Below are 14,339 nucleotides of genomic sequence, written 5' to 3'. Positions count from 1 at the left end.
AGAACAAGGCTCTGTGGTGGCACAACCCGATGGTGTGGGGAGCAGGTAGCTGAGGTTCACAATGTTGAGCAATTGCCACAGCTGTGGACCGGAGCACCCTGTTGGTGACAGAGAAGTTAGGTCTGGTCTGTCATTGGACTGGTCCCAGCCTTCACCACAGTCTCCAGACGACAGAACGATTCTCCTCCAGGGTGCAACAGGAAACTGCTGACCCGACCTCCTCACGAATCCAGATTATATAGAGCCCAAGGCGGGAAAACACTGAAGGTCCCGAGTGCAAAAGGCAAAGCGTAACCAGTGCAAAACTTTGGGTCCTTGTGCAGATTCAGTGCCGTGTGCAGCTTGATGGTGCCGTGAGCATAGCCACGTGCTGTGTGCAAAGGTGGTGTTTTGGCGGCAAAGTTACTTGGGTTCCATCTTGAATTCTTTCTCAATCACAGACTCCATTTTGATTTCTAATATCCATACAGCTAACAAGGCCACAAGGGACATGATCAGATTCACAAAGGCCTTCCTTCAGTCTCTAGGGTTCATTATCAATGAGCAAAAATCCACTCTACACAATCCCTAGAGTTTATAGCGGCTCACATAGATTCTACGATAGCACATGCCTATCTCCCCAATCAATGTTTCGATGCTATAAAAGGACTCATCACAAACATGACCACCAGCCTAACCATTTCCTTTCTAACTTGTCTCAGATTCATGGGGCATATGGCGTTACCACATATGTTGTCCCACATGCCAGAGTGTGCTTTTGATGTTTCCAACACTAGATTGCCTCAGTGCAACCAAACACCATGTCCACCGGCATGTTTTGCCTCCTTTGAAAGTCCTTACCTTCTTACAATGGTGGACACAAGCACAAGATCTCTCCAGTGGGGTTTCCTTCCACCGAGATCAACCATCCAAACAAATCACTACGGATGCCTCACTTCTAGGTAGCGGTACCCACTTCCAGCAATAATATGTAAAAGGGAAGTGGTCCATTAATGAAACTAGGCTGCATATCAATCTGCTCAAGCTTCAAGCAGTTCACAGTGCATGCAAACACTTCCTCCCATACAGTTCAGGGTTCTTCGGTGCATATCCTCACTGACAATATGACTATGATGTTCTACATAAACCACCAAGGGGGCGCCAGATCCCCTTCGCTATGTGCACAGGCAATTCAGCTCTGGAATTGGCATATCACGGCAGCATACCTACCTGGAGTCAAGAATATCATGGCTGATACCCTCAGCTGTCACTGTCTGAGGGCATGAATGGGAACTGCACAGTCAGGTCACCCATAATTTATTCCAATGCTGGGGGTGATGACAGTCCTCTTTGCAACCAGTCAAAATTACAAATGCCTCCAATGCTGTTTGAGAGCGAGCATAGGGCACAACTCTTTGGGAGATGCAGCACTCTTCCCTGGAATATTCACCTGTTATATGCCTTTCTTCCTATCCCTCTGATCCCCAGTTCTCCAGAAGATAGACAGACAGACAGAGCCCATGTAATTCTAATAGCCCCAGCTTGGCCTCAGCAGACATGGTTTCCAAGTCTTTATCAACTGTCTCTACGACCTCCCTGCCTACTTCTGACCTGGCCGGATCTCCTCTCCCAGAGCAACGGTGTGATAGTTCATCCCCAGCTGCAAACACTGCACCTGATGTCTTGGTACCTATTTGATTCTCCGAAGCAGAGCAACAGTGCTTGCAACAAGAAAGAACTATACTACTACATAGCAGAAGACAAACTACACGTAGTACTTACCTGTACAAATGGCAAAGATTTACAGTGGTGCACCCAGAAGGGAGTCCAACCACCTACGGCTCCTCTCCATTTCATCCTGGAATATATCACGCACCTGAAACAACAAAATTTATCTCTTTCATCACTCCGAGTTCACCTGGCTGCGATTACAGCTTTTCATCACCTGATAGATGGAGTCTTCATATTTGCCCACCCCATCTCTAAGAGGTTTTGGAAGGGACTACAGAACCTTCACCTACTACGTACACCCATACCTCCCACATGGGATTTAGAACTGTTCCTTCACTCTCCACAAAACCACCCTTCAAGCCAATGACAACTTCATCACTTACCTCTCATATCATGAGAATGCTGTTCCTGCTGGCAATCATGTCTGCAAGGAATGTTAGTGAACTCGCACATCTCATGGCCTCACTGTCATACATGACATTTCACAAAGTTATCCTACAACTCCATCCCTTCTTTTTACCCAAAGTTTGTTCTGAATTTCATATCTATTAACCAATAGTCCTTCCCACTTTCTACCCAAAACTGCATTGCTCCAGCGACAAAGCCATATTGCACACTCTAGACATGAGAAAAGCCATGTCTTCTACTTAAACAGTATGTAGTCTTTTTGACTATCAAAGAGACTGCTTGTATCTCTAGCTGAAAAATCCAAGAGAAAACCACTTTCTTCCTAGCACATATAAAAATTGATAACATCCTGTATTACCCACCTGCTACTCACTCCAGAACAGAGTGATACCGATGACTCCCAAAGCAATGACGTCAGGGCTGTTCCCCACTCTGGCACTCCTAGTGCAGAAGGTGAGGGCCCGCAAGAAAGCTTAAAAACCTTGTCTCTACAGGCACTGGTTACCAAAACTTTCCAGAGTCACAGATTCCCTGGCTCTGAAAAACAAACAAAAAACCAAACATCATGTGGTTTTTTTATCCCTAAAACCAGGGGTGAAAACGTGAACCCACCCCCAGGGGTACCCCAAGCTCTTTTTCCCCAAAAAAGTTTGAAAAAAGAAAAACAAGCTGCAGTTTCTGGTAGCTGATCCCTCAGTCAGAGGCATGCAGATACACACACAGACAGACCTTCCAGGACACAAGAATCAAATCATTATCTTTAAAAAAGTGATTTTATTACAAAACAAAAGATAAACTTGATAAAGCATACTTAGTTGCTAGATGTCACAGAGTAACTAACGAAAGCAAATTAAAACACAGAGAAAAGCCTCTGGAAACAAAGCTTAGATGGTAAAGTGGGAGGGGAGGCATAGATTCACACAGAGCAATTCAAACCAAATCACAATATAAAGAGAAAATATCCTGAACACAACTAAATTCACTTTTTTCCCCTTTTACTTTTTTCCAATCTCCTCTTTTACTTTTTCCCCCAATCTCCAATTCCTTGGAGGCATGGTAGTCCTGCCTAGGTTTAAATCATTCGATGTGTCTCAACTCCTGGGTTATCTCTCTCAAACAAAGAAAGCAGGCAAGGAATCTATACTCAATTAAAATTTCAATCCTCTATCTAGATTGCTTCTCCCAGCCCCCTGGCCAACACCTTTGCTAGATACCTGAATTTAACCCCTTAGTCACTGGGTGCTGGTCCGCACTCCTCCTGTCCATTATAGATGGCAATGTCAACTGCCTTCCTCAGGGGATTTTCACTGCATGAGATACATCGAGCAGCCACATGGTTGTCTACCCACACATTCGTGAAACACTATGAAATTCCACCATCCTCAACAACCATACTAGCTACTCCGGTCCTCTTCATGGCCTGCAATAACTAGCGGAAGCCCACCTACTATCTAACTGGTCACTGCTACACAGTCACCAACAGTGGAGTACCCACGGGGACATCACAGGGAAGGAGAACGAGAAGTTATTCACTCTGTGTAGTAATGATGGTTCTTCAAGAAGTATGTCCCTATGGGTGCTCCACTACCTGCCCTCCTCCCCACTTCTTCGGGCATTAACAAATTGCCAGGAGGGTATCAAAGAAAAAACAGAGGAGAGTTGGGCTGTGCGCACTAACTTCAAAGGCAGGAACACCATGCGCCTCTCACACATGTGCAGCCCGACTGGATACTGCTGTAAAAGTCTCTGATCTGTGGCACAGATGAACCCAACACCAACACTGGAGCAACTATGGGAATGCACATCTCAAAGAACCATCGTTAGTGCACAGAGTAACTTCTTTATCTGCCTATGAAAACAGCGATCCTGGTGGCCATCACCTCAGCAAGGAGAATAGGGGAGACAGCAGCACTAATGGCACCCCCCTTCTTATACAGTATTCTTTTGGGTCAAGGTTAATTACAGACTGCATCTGAAGTCCCCAATGTGACCTCACCTTTTCACAGAATTGATTTACCTCCCAACTTATTACCCTAAACCTCATGGCAGCAACAGGGAGGCTATACTGCATACCTTAGACATTAGGAGAGCCTTGGCCTTTGACCTGGACAGAACAAAGGCCTTTTAATCTCCTAAGATTTTCCTTTCCACTATATAAAGGTTGAATAGTACAATGATATCATCGCATTCTGCAAATCGGTCTTGAACAATAGCAAACACTGCTATCAGGGGTTTGCAATATATTATCTCCATCCAGAATCCACACTTTCAATGAGATTGGTTTCCTCAGATTTGCCTTCCTCAAGAATGTCCCCATTTCCTAAACCTGTATGGCAGGAGCCTTGGAGTCTGTGCATACTTTCCCAGAGCATTATATAATTACCGAGGAGTTTGTTTCCAACTTCCTGCTTCAGCTCCACACTATTGTAATCCAATAGACAACTTCTAAGTCCCAGCTTCCCATTAGGGATACAGCTCAGGAGTCATGTACAGTGGAGCACCACTAAGGACACTACTCAAAGAAGAGGAAGTTACTCACCTTGTGCAGTAACAATGGTTCTTTGAATCATAGAACCATAGATCTGGAAGAGACCTCAGAAGGTCATCAAGTCCAGTCCCCTGCCCTAGGCAGGATCAATCTCAACTAAATCAACCCAGCCAGGGCTTTGTCAAGCTGAGACTTAAAAATCTCTAGGGATGGAGTCTCCACTACTTCCCTAGGTAACCCATTCCAGTGCTTCACCCCTCTCCTAGTGAAATAGTTTTTCCTAATATCCAACCTAGACCTCTCCCACTGCAACTTGAGACCATTGTTCCTTGTTCTGCCATCCGTCACTACTGAGAACAGCCTTTCTCCATCCTCTTTGGAACCTCACTCTTTGCTTCTGCAGACTAAACAGATCCAACTTCCTCAGCTTCTCCTCGTATGTCATATGCTCCAGCCCCCTAATCATTTTGGTAGCCCTCCGCTGGACCCTCGCCAATGCATCCACATCCTTCCTGTAATTGGGGGCCCAGAACTGGACACAGTACTCCAGAGGTGGCCTCACCAGAGCTGAATAAAGGAGAATAATGACATCTCTGGATCTGCTGGCAATGCTCCTCTTAATGCAACCTAGTATGCCATTAACCTTCTTGGCTACAAGGGCACACTGTTGTCTCATATCCAGCTTCTCATCCACTGTAATCCCCAGGTCCTTTTCTGTTGAACTGCTACTTAGCCATTCAGTCCCCAGCCTGCAACAATGCTTGGGATTCTTCCGTCCCAAGTGCAGGACTCTGCACTTGTCCTTGTTGAATCTCATCAAATTTCTTGTGGCCCAATCCTCCAATTTGTCTAAGTCACTCTGGACTATCTCTGCCCTCGAGTGTATCTACCTCTCCCCCTAGCTTAGTGTCATCTGCAAACGTGCTGAGGGTGCAATCCGTCCCCTCATACAGATTATTAATAAAGATATTGAACAAAAACGGTCTTAGAACCGAACCTTGGGGCACTCTGCTAGAAACCAACCACCATCCTGACATCGAGCCCTTGATCACTACCTGCTGGGCCTGACCTTCTAGCCAGCTTTCTATCCATCTTACCATCCATTTATCCAATCCACATTCCCTTAACTTGCTGGCAAGAATATTGTGGGAGACCATATCAAAAGCCTTGCTAAAGTCAAGGTATATCACATCCACTGACTTTCCCATGTCTACAGAGCCAGTTACCTCATCATAGAAGCTAATCAGATTGGTCAGGCACAACTTGCCCTTTGTGAATCCATGCTGACTATTCTTGATCACTTTCCCCTCTTCCAAGTGCCTCAAAATGGATTCCTTAAGGATCCCTTCCATGATTTTTCCAGTAACCAAGGTAAGATTGACTGGCCTATAGTTCCCTGGATCGTCCTTCTTCCCTTGTTTGAAGATGGGCACTACATTTGACTTTTTCCAAGAATCCAGGATCTCTCCCGATCTCCACAACTTTTCAAAGATAATGGCCAAAGGCTCCTCAGTGACATTTGCCAACTCCCTCAGTACCCTCGGATGCATTAAGTCCAGACCCATGGATTTGTGTACGTTTAGCTTTTCTAAATAGTTCCTAACCTGTTCTTTCCCCACCAAGGGCTGTCCATCTTCATCCCATCTTGCATCACTTAGCACATTAGTCTGGGAGCTGACCTTGTCCGTGAAGACAGAGGCAAAGAAAGCATTGAGTACTTCAGCTTTCCCCACATCATCTGTCACTAGGTTACCTCCTTCATTCAGTAGGGGCCCCACACCCTCTCTTATCACCTTCTACAGCCATGGTCACCAACAGATCGATCGTGATCGACTGGTCGATCATGAGGCCTCGACCAGTCAATCGCTAGGCGTCTGTGCCCCCCCATTTTCCCTCCACCCCGAGAAGCCCCACTACGTACCTCCAGTGAAAATGGAGGTAGCACTGGCTTCCCGCGGGTGGACGGAAGTCCCGCAGTTTAACGCCACTTCTGGGGATTGCGGAAGTGCATTGGCTGCTCTGCCGGGTGCACTACGGGAGGGGGTGTCGGCCCCGGAGGAGGAGCTCGGTGACTTCTCTGCACCGGCACTGGAAGGGTGAGTTGGCCTGGGGCAGGCACGCATGGAGTTTCCCTGCGCCGCTGGGATAAGAGGGGGGAAAATCAGCCCCAGGGCAGGCACACACGGGGTTTCCCTGTGCCGCGGAGTGGGGGGAGGGGGAAGGGAGTCAGGCCCAGAGGAGGCACGCACTGGCTTCCCTCGGGGGGGGGGGGAATCCTGGGAGGAGGCAGATGTAGGGGACGCTCTGCCTCCACTGGCACCCCGGCCTCTGCCCCCACTCCCCGCTCCCCAGCCACAGAACTCTGTCCCCACTCCCCGAACACTGTCCCCATTCCCAACCCCACTCCCCGAACTTTGTCCCCACTGCCACTCTGTCCGCTGCTGCAGAACCCTGTCTTCTGCCCTCCCAGCACCTTGTTCCCTCTCCCCTGCCTCTAGCCGCAGAACTCTGTCCCCACAAAATGTATAATTATAAATGCTTCATTTTAGATTTAAATAGCATGAATAAAAAACAGACCATTTATTTCATAACTATAAACACATGATTTGAATTTTATATATCGCATAATTTAAAAATAAACTGTTTATCAGAGTGTGTAAGTAAGGGCGGGGGATAGCAAGTGATGGACAGGAGGAGAATAGAGAGCGGGGCTTCAAGAAGGGGTGGGATTTCAAGGAAGGGGCGGGACGGTAGATCTTCGCCTGTTCTGAGATTTTAAAAGTGATCTTGGGTGGAAAAAGGTTGGAGACCACTGAACAGGCAAGAGCTAACATGCCAGTAGAAACCTCTCTTGTTATCCTTCACATCCTTTGCCAGTCGCAATTCCAATTGCGCTTTCGCCTTCCTGATTACCCCTCAGAATTCTCGAACTATACATTTATACCCCTCCCTGGTCATTTGTCCAAGTTTCCGCTTTTTGTAAGCTCCCTTTTTGTGTTTAATTTCACCAAGAATTTCCCCTGTAAGCCAAGCCGGTCTCCTACCATGTTTGCTTCTCTTGCTACACATTGGGATGGTTTCTTTCTGTGCCTTCAATAAGGCTTCTTTAAAATACTGCCAGCTCTCCTGGACTCCTTTCCCTTTCATGTTAGCATCCAAGGGAATTCTGCCCATCAGGTCTCTGAGAAAGTCCAAGTCTGCTTTTCTGAAGTCCAAGGTGTGTATTTTACTACTCTCTTTTCTTCCTTTGGTTAGGATCCTGAAATCTACCATCTCATGATCACTGCTTCTGAGCTTGTCACTCACCTCTACTTCCCCATTAATTCCTCCCTGTTTGTGAGGAGAAGGTCAAGCTGCGCATGGCCCCTAGTTGGATCCTTCAGCACTTGTACCACGAAGTTATCCCCAACATTCTCTAAAAACTTCCTGGATTGCCAGTATACTGCCGTATTGGTCTCCCAACAGATGTCATAAAGTCCCCCATGAAAACCAGAGCCTGTGATCTGGAAGCTTCTCTCAGTTGTCCAAAGAAAGCCTCGTCTACCTCATCCACCTGATTCGGTGGCCTGTAGTAGACACCAACCACAACATCACTGCTGTTGTTTGCACCTCTAAACTTAACCCATAAACTCTCAACAGGCTTTTCTCCTTCTATATACTGGAGTTCTGAGCAATCATAGTGCTCTCTTACATACAGAGCAACTCCTCCTCCTTTTCTCCCCTGTCTGTTCTTCCTGAACAGTTTATACCCTTCCATGACAGCGCTCCAGTCATGCGAGTCATCCCACCAAGTTTCTGTTATCCCAATTAAATCATATTTCTTGGACTGGGCCAGGGCCTCCAATTCTTCCTGTTTGTTGCCCAGGCTTCAGATGTGTGTCCCTATGGATGTTCCATGACTCCTGTCCTCCCCTCTTACTTTGTGGTTCTTGTCAAGGACTCAAAGAAGGATCTGAGGGGGTTCACCTGGGCACCTTATTAGCCTCTTAGCAGAGCACAAGGAGGGAATAGCACATGTGTGGTCTGAATGGACACTGCTACCAAAATTATTCTATCAGCAGTTCAGAGATGCAAGAGCCCCCACAGTGGAGCACCTATAAGGAGATACATCTTGAAGAAACACCATAACTGCACAAGGTAATTTCCTCTTTGTTGCAATTATTTACCAAAAATAAAATTTTAATACTGGGACTTTTGTAATACTGTACCATCATTTCTTATATATAATGTATTTTTATTAAAATGGAAACGTTATTAAAAATCATTCTTGCCACTCTTTTACTGAAACAATTTCTGGCAATAAGATCAAATTATAGAAAAATAATAAAGTATAAATAAGGTAAAATAAAAAAACCCTTGTGATTTAAAACAAACACTTGTGCTTCTTAAGATCAGAGATAAGCCAGAAGTTTATTCACTCTAAAATTAGGGCTGAGAAAATGAATTGCAGTTGTTACCATTTCCTTTTTTGTCAATTAGATTCTACCAGTATTAGCAGAGTTGCTGACACTTTGAATACCTCAAGTATTCATCAAGGTCCCAAGAGAAATCCCAGTGAAGAATGGAATGCAATAGCGAAGACTTATGATTCTTCTTTTCCCACAGAACATGTAAGTCAATTAAAAATATTGCAGAGCAAACTTTGGTGAGCTAATTCCACAGATATGTGTAGAACTGTATGCATCTGGATGCCTTGAGACTGAGTTGATCACCAAAATAATATCAAGAGGGCAACATGGCACCATTTTTCACAATTAAGATTGATCGAAAACAGCAGGAAAAAGTCACAGCATATAAATCAAGCAGATGCTAACCAGTCTGTTTTGAGAGGAGAGGGTGAGGTAGTTCATTATGTACCTCAATAAAAACGATCACCCACAACATATGAAGACAAGTAGATATGTTCTTTTGGTTTACTTATTCTAATAAAATAATTCAGAATATGTTTATTGTATGACAAAAAATATATTGCCAGTTGCTCTTGAATTTGTTCATCATCATCTTTGATAAGGCAGAATATTCACATTGGTCTACATCTATATATGCACAAGCAGAGAAATTAAGGAGAAACCTGTCCTACTTCGAGTGATGCCCCCATGGGTGCTCAACTGTAGGTGTCGGGTCATTCTGGTGTTGCAGATTGGAGTTTTGCACAGTAGTAGCCAGTTGGGCTGCACATGTACATGAGGCACCCCATCCCATTCATGCCTTGTGCTTCGCGTATGCGGTTCATCCCCCCTTCAGTTCTTCTATTACCATTCTCAGCTGCAGACGGAATTTGCCTTCTCTCCTCAGAGAGTTACTTCAGGCTGTTTACGTTGTTAGTTAGTTGTTAGATTCCACCGTTTCAGGTGTTGTTAGTGTTAATAGTGGACAGTTTCTTGTAGTTTATTATAGTTTAAAAAAAGATGCCCATGGATTCTTCCTCAAAACACGAGGAGAAAGGAAGAAAACCTGGGAGAGGTTAACTCAAGGAGTCACCTTTTTCATACTGTGCACAGATGTTCTCTCACAACTTCTGACATGCCAGGCTCCCCAGGTTTTTAAAAAATGCGACATCTGTCATGAAGCCATGCTGGCCTTAGATGGACAATCCTCCTGCATTCAGTCCCTTGGTGAGGTGTATATTCCTCAAAAATGCCTTCACTATAGCAAATTAACTGCCTCATGAAGATAGAAAGATGGGGCTCCGCATGCTCCTTTTCGATAAAGCTCTTCAGCCTTCTGAGGCCGGGGACTCTGCCACTCGTCTCAAGCCACCAGAGCTGAGAAACAATGTGCAAACTTGCCAACACCAAAAACAGCATCAAAAGGAGTTTTGCTGACTAGATCATTGCTAGCTTCTTCATCCATCTGGGTCAGCATTAGTAATAAACCCAACACCGTGCCTAGGAGGTCCACAAAGACCGCGGAACCAGAATCTTGGCATGGGATAATACCAGCACCAATGACTGCGGTTCACACACCAATACCTAAAACCCCAGCACCAACCAAGCTCCATGAGGAAGACAAATCTATCTCAGCAGCGCCTTCGGTACTGATGAACTAACTGGTGCCAATGAAGGCTTATTCCAAGTGTAGCTGTATTTGTATATACTCGGAACCAACCTTTTCACTGGCACCTTAATCACCATAATCTGCGCCACATTCGCTGGCACTGATACAGGGATCAGCACGTATTCATGACCTCCCACAACAACATGCCTCCCCGATGCCTACTACACAGCACTTCAACACCCCACCCCAGTCTCCAACCTGCTTGGCTGTGCAGCATTCACTGCAGCAGTAACATGCCCACCCACCATGTGTTCTAGGCCTGAAGCACTGGCAGCAGCCGCCTCACAATGCAACCTCGGCCTCAGTGGCAGCCAATCCCCAAAATGGCCTTGGCCATCAGAGTGGCCACCTGAGCAGCCAGCTCCCCAATGCAGCCCCAAGCTGTCTGTCCCCGTCCCTGGGAGGAGCCACGACACTCACCTTCCAGGAGCAGGAGGAAACTGAGTGCTGCTACAGAGGTGGGCAGGCTTAGATTAGAATTTTTTTGTTTTGCCATGTAGGCGCACACATTAAGGGAACATTGGTGAAGGCTCCCAGCTGCACAGGGGAGGAGGGGTGGGGTTGAGCTCCCATCTCGTATGCCAATCAGCTCACGTGCCACTTGTGGCATGCATGCCATAGGTTGCCAACCGCTGATCTAGAAGCTCCATAAGATCCCTGGTGCCTTCGATCTGAAGCATTTCACAAGAGCGAATAAATGTCTTCTCAAGACATTCTTCATGGACCAGATCTTGATGCAACAGATATAGATGTACACATGATCAACATCCCCCGCGGATGATGGGGTGGAGGTTTCCCCCACGGTATTACCAACATTGGTAACTATCTCGACACCGCTCTAGTGCCCCTCCTACACCAGCCTCCAGACAACTGGCTCCTTCATCTTACTCTCACATCCCATGGGCCGCAGACCGCCAGGAGATGGAGGAGGGCCAGATAACAGAGGAGGATGAGCCCCACAACCCAGAAACATCTCCCACAGATCAGTCCTCATTGTCCCCAGATGAAGCAGTCATACCTGGGGACCTCTCCCCTGTTGATGACCTTAAGCAGTTCCAGGAACTGTTTAAGAGAGTGGCTACAACCCAACAGGTGTAACTCTCTGAAGTTAAGGAGAAACAGCATTGACTTCTAAAAAATCTCCAGCCTACCCAGAGAGCCAAAATCGCGCTTCCAATAGACAAAGCTATCATGGAGGTTGCGGGTGATATGTGGCAGACACTTGCGTCTGTGCCCCCTACCAGTAAGTGGGCGTACAAGAAATACTTTGTCCCTCCTAAATGTTTGGACTTCTTATTCATCCAACACCAAACTATTTCACTTCTGGGTGATGCAGCTCAATGGTCAAAACTTCCCCAGTACAGAAACAGACTGCAGGATAAGGAATCGAAATGTATGGACATTTTCAGCACCTTCCACACTACACTTACATATAGCTAACTATTCTGCCCTCCTTGCCAATCATGACTTTGATAATTACTCCAGATTAATGGAGCCTATCCCAGACAATAAGAGACCTATACTAAAATTGATAGTGTAGGAGGAATACAGAACAGCTCGCATAGCACTGCAAACAGCTTTAAATATCATGGACACCGCGGCAAGATCTACTGCAACTTCTATCGTTATGCGCAGTAGAGCATCCTGGCTCCTGTCTGTATGTGTATCCAAAGAGCTTCGAGGAAAGGTTGAGGACCTTCCATTTGATAAAGATCATCTATTCTTGCAGAGAATAGTTTAAGTTCTTCATATGAGTAAAGACTCTTCAACCACGCTTAGAACACCCCACCATATTGACACAGGCAGTACACACCCTATCAACCCTGCAAACACCACCATAATTTTGAGTATCCCAGAAATTAACAGAGAACCTTTGACCAGGGCCATTCTAGACCACAGATACAAAGGAAGCAACAAAACAATTGCTCTTCCGCTTCCCAGTCCAACAAGCAGCAGGTTTGAAACATTGGTCAGGGGCCTGCACGACCTCTCATCTTCAGAATCACTCTGCTGTCTTTCACCATCATCTACGCCCTTTACACCATCGCTGGGCTACTATCACAACAGACCGATGGGTTTTAGAAATAGTTGCATCCGGCTACTCCATCCCGTTCATCTCTCTCCCCGCCTCTCCCATCTCTCTTCAGGGAACCCTCTCATGAACTCCTTGCCATCGACTCCTTGCCATTGGAGCTGTTGAGAGAGTGCCCGACCAGTTCAAGGGCAAAGAGTTCTACGCCAATTCCTTACGGAGAAACAAACAGCAGGGTGGAGACCCATCCTAGATTTATGAAAGCTCAACAAATACTCCTGCAAGTAGTGATTCAAGATGGTTACCTTAGCACCCATAATTCCTGGATAAGGTTGACTTGTGTGCAGCCCTCAACCCACAAGAGGCCTATTTCCATTTGACGATCCACCCATCCCACAGATGCTTCCTGTGTTTTACTATAGCATCCAAGCATTTCCAGTACTGTATTCTACTATTTGGCTTCTCTTCGGCCCCCAGAGTTTTCTCCAAGACTCTGGCCATAGTAGCTGCATTTCTACATCGTCAAGGTGTCATTATCATTCCCTACCTTGATGACTGCCTCATAAAAGGTGCATTGCGGCAGGAGACTCTCCAGATCATAACTACAACAAGAGACCTATTCCAACCCCTAGGTCTCATTATCAACAACCAGAAGTCCGCTTTTCAGCCAGCACAGACTCTAGAGTTTATCGGCGCTCAAATCAATTCTATTGTGGCTCGTGCCTCCCAGAGGTTCCAGGCAATACAAGATCTGATCAACATACTTACCAGGAGTCCTTCAGTAACAACTCTCACATGCTTACAGTTGATGGGCCACATGGCTGCCACAATTAATGTGGTGCAAAATGTTTGTTTACATCTTTGTTGCCTTCAACATTGGCTGGCCTCTGTTTGCATTCCTTCAAAACATCAGGTCCACAAGGTTGTCTCTCTCCTCCCGACAATGTCCTAACCTCTCTCTCAAGTGGCGGACCACCCCATCGAATCTCTTAGCAGGAGTGCCTTTCCAGCGCAATTAACCATGAGCACAGATTACAATCGATGCATCCATGATAGGCTGGGGAGCACATTTGGAAGGCTTTTTTGCCTAGGAGCAGTGGACCAATCAAGAAACAAAATGACATATAAACATCCTGGAGCTTCAGGCAGCCTCCAACACTTGCAAGCAATTTTGAACACACATTGCCAATAGCACCGTCAGGAGACTGACAGACAATGTAATGACCATGTATTACATGAACCGTCCAGGGAGTGCCTGATCCCATTCATTGTGTGCAGAAGCAGTCCATCTCTGGAATTAGTGCATTTCCAACCACATAACATTGATTGCTTTGTACCTGCCCGGAATCAAAAACACCACGGCAGACATTCTGAGCAGACATTTCACCATAGATCACAAGTGGAAGATTGATCGGCAAGTCATCAGACCATGTTTAAAAAATGGGTGTTTCCTCAAATCCACCCTTTCACCTCCCGCAACTATGTCAAATGTCCTGCTTATTGTTCCAGAGCAGATCTGGGGCTAGGATCCCTAGGTGATGCTTTCCTGATTCCTTGAAAAGCCCATCTCCTCTGTGCCTTCCCTGCAATCCCACTCATTCCCAGAACCCTCAAGAAGATCAGGAGAGACCAAGCTTGAGTAAT

At 46.1% G+C, this 14,339-nt stretch overlaps 1 protein-coding gene across 1 annotated transcript in view; it reads left to right on the top strand.

Moving 5' to 3' along the window:
* The window catches only part of CCDC73 (coiled-coil domain containing 73), a 227,144-nt gene that overhangs the window by 200,033 nt on the left and 12,772 nt on the right, over positions 1 to 14,339 (top strand). Inside the window, exon 17 of the mRNA XM_075928786.1 lies at positions 9,086 to 9,216. Coding sequence (XP_075784901.1) covers positions 9,086 to 9,216 — 131 coding nt within the window. The remainder of the gene's footprint in view (positions 1 to 9,085; positions 9,217 to 14,339) is intronic.

This window comes from Pelodiscus sinensis, chromosome 4 (genome assembly GCF_049634645.1).
Source record: "Pelodiscus sinensis isolate JC-2024 chromosome 4, ASM4963464v1, whole genome shotgun sequence".
In the NCBI taxonomy this organism is placed as follows: domain Eukaryota; kingdom Metazoa; phylum Chordata; order Testudines; family Trionychidae; genus Pelodiscus; species Pelodiscus sinensis.
The sequence above is the reverse complement of the archived record's forward strand: the minus strand, read 5'-3'. Positions and strand labels throughout refer to the sequence as shown.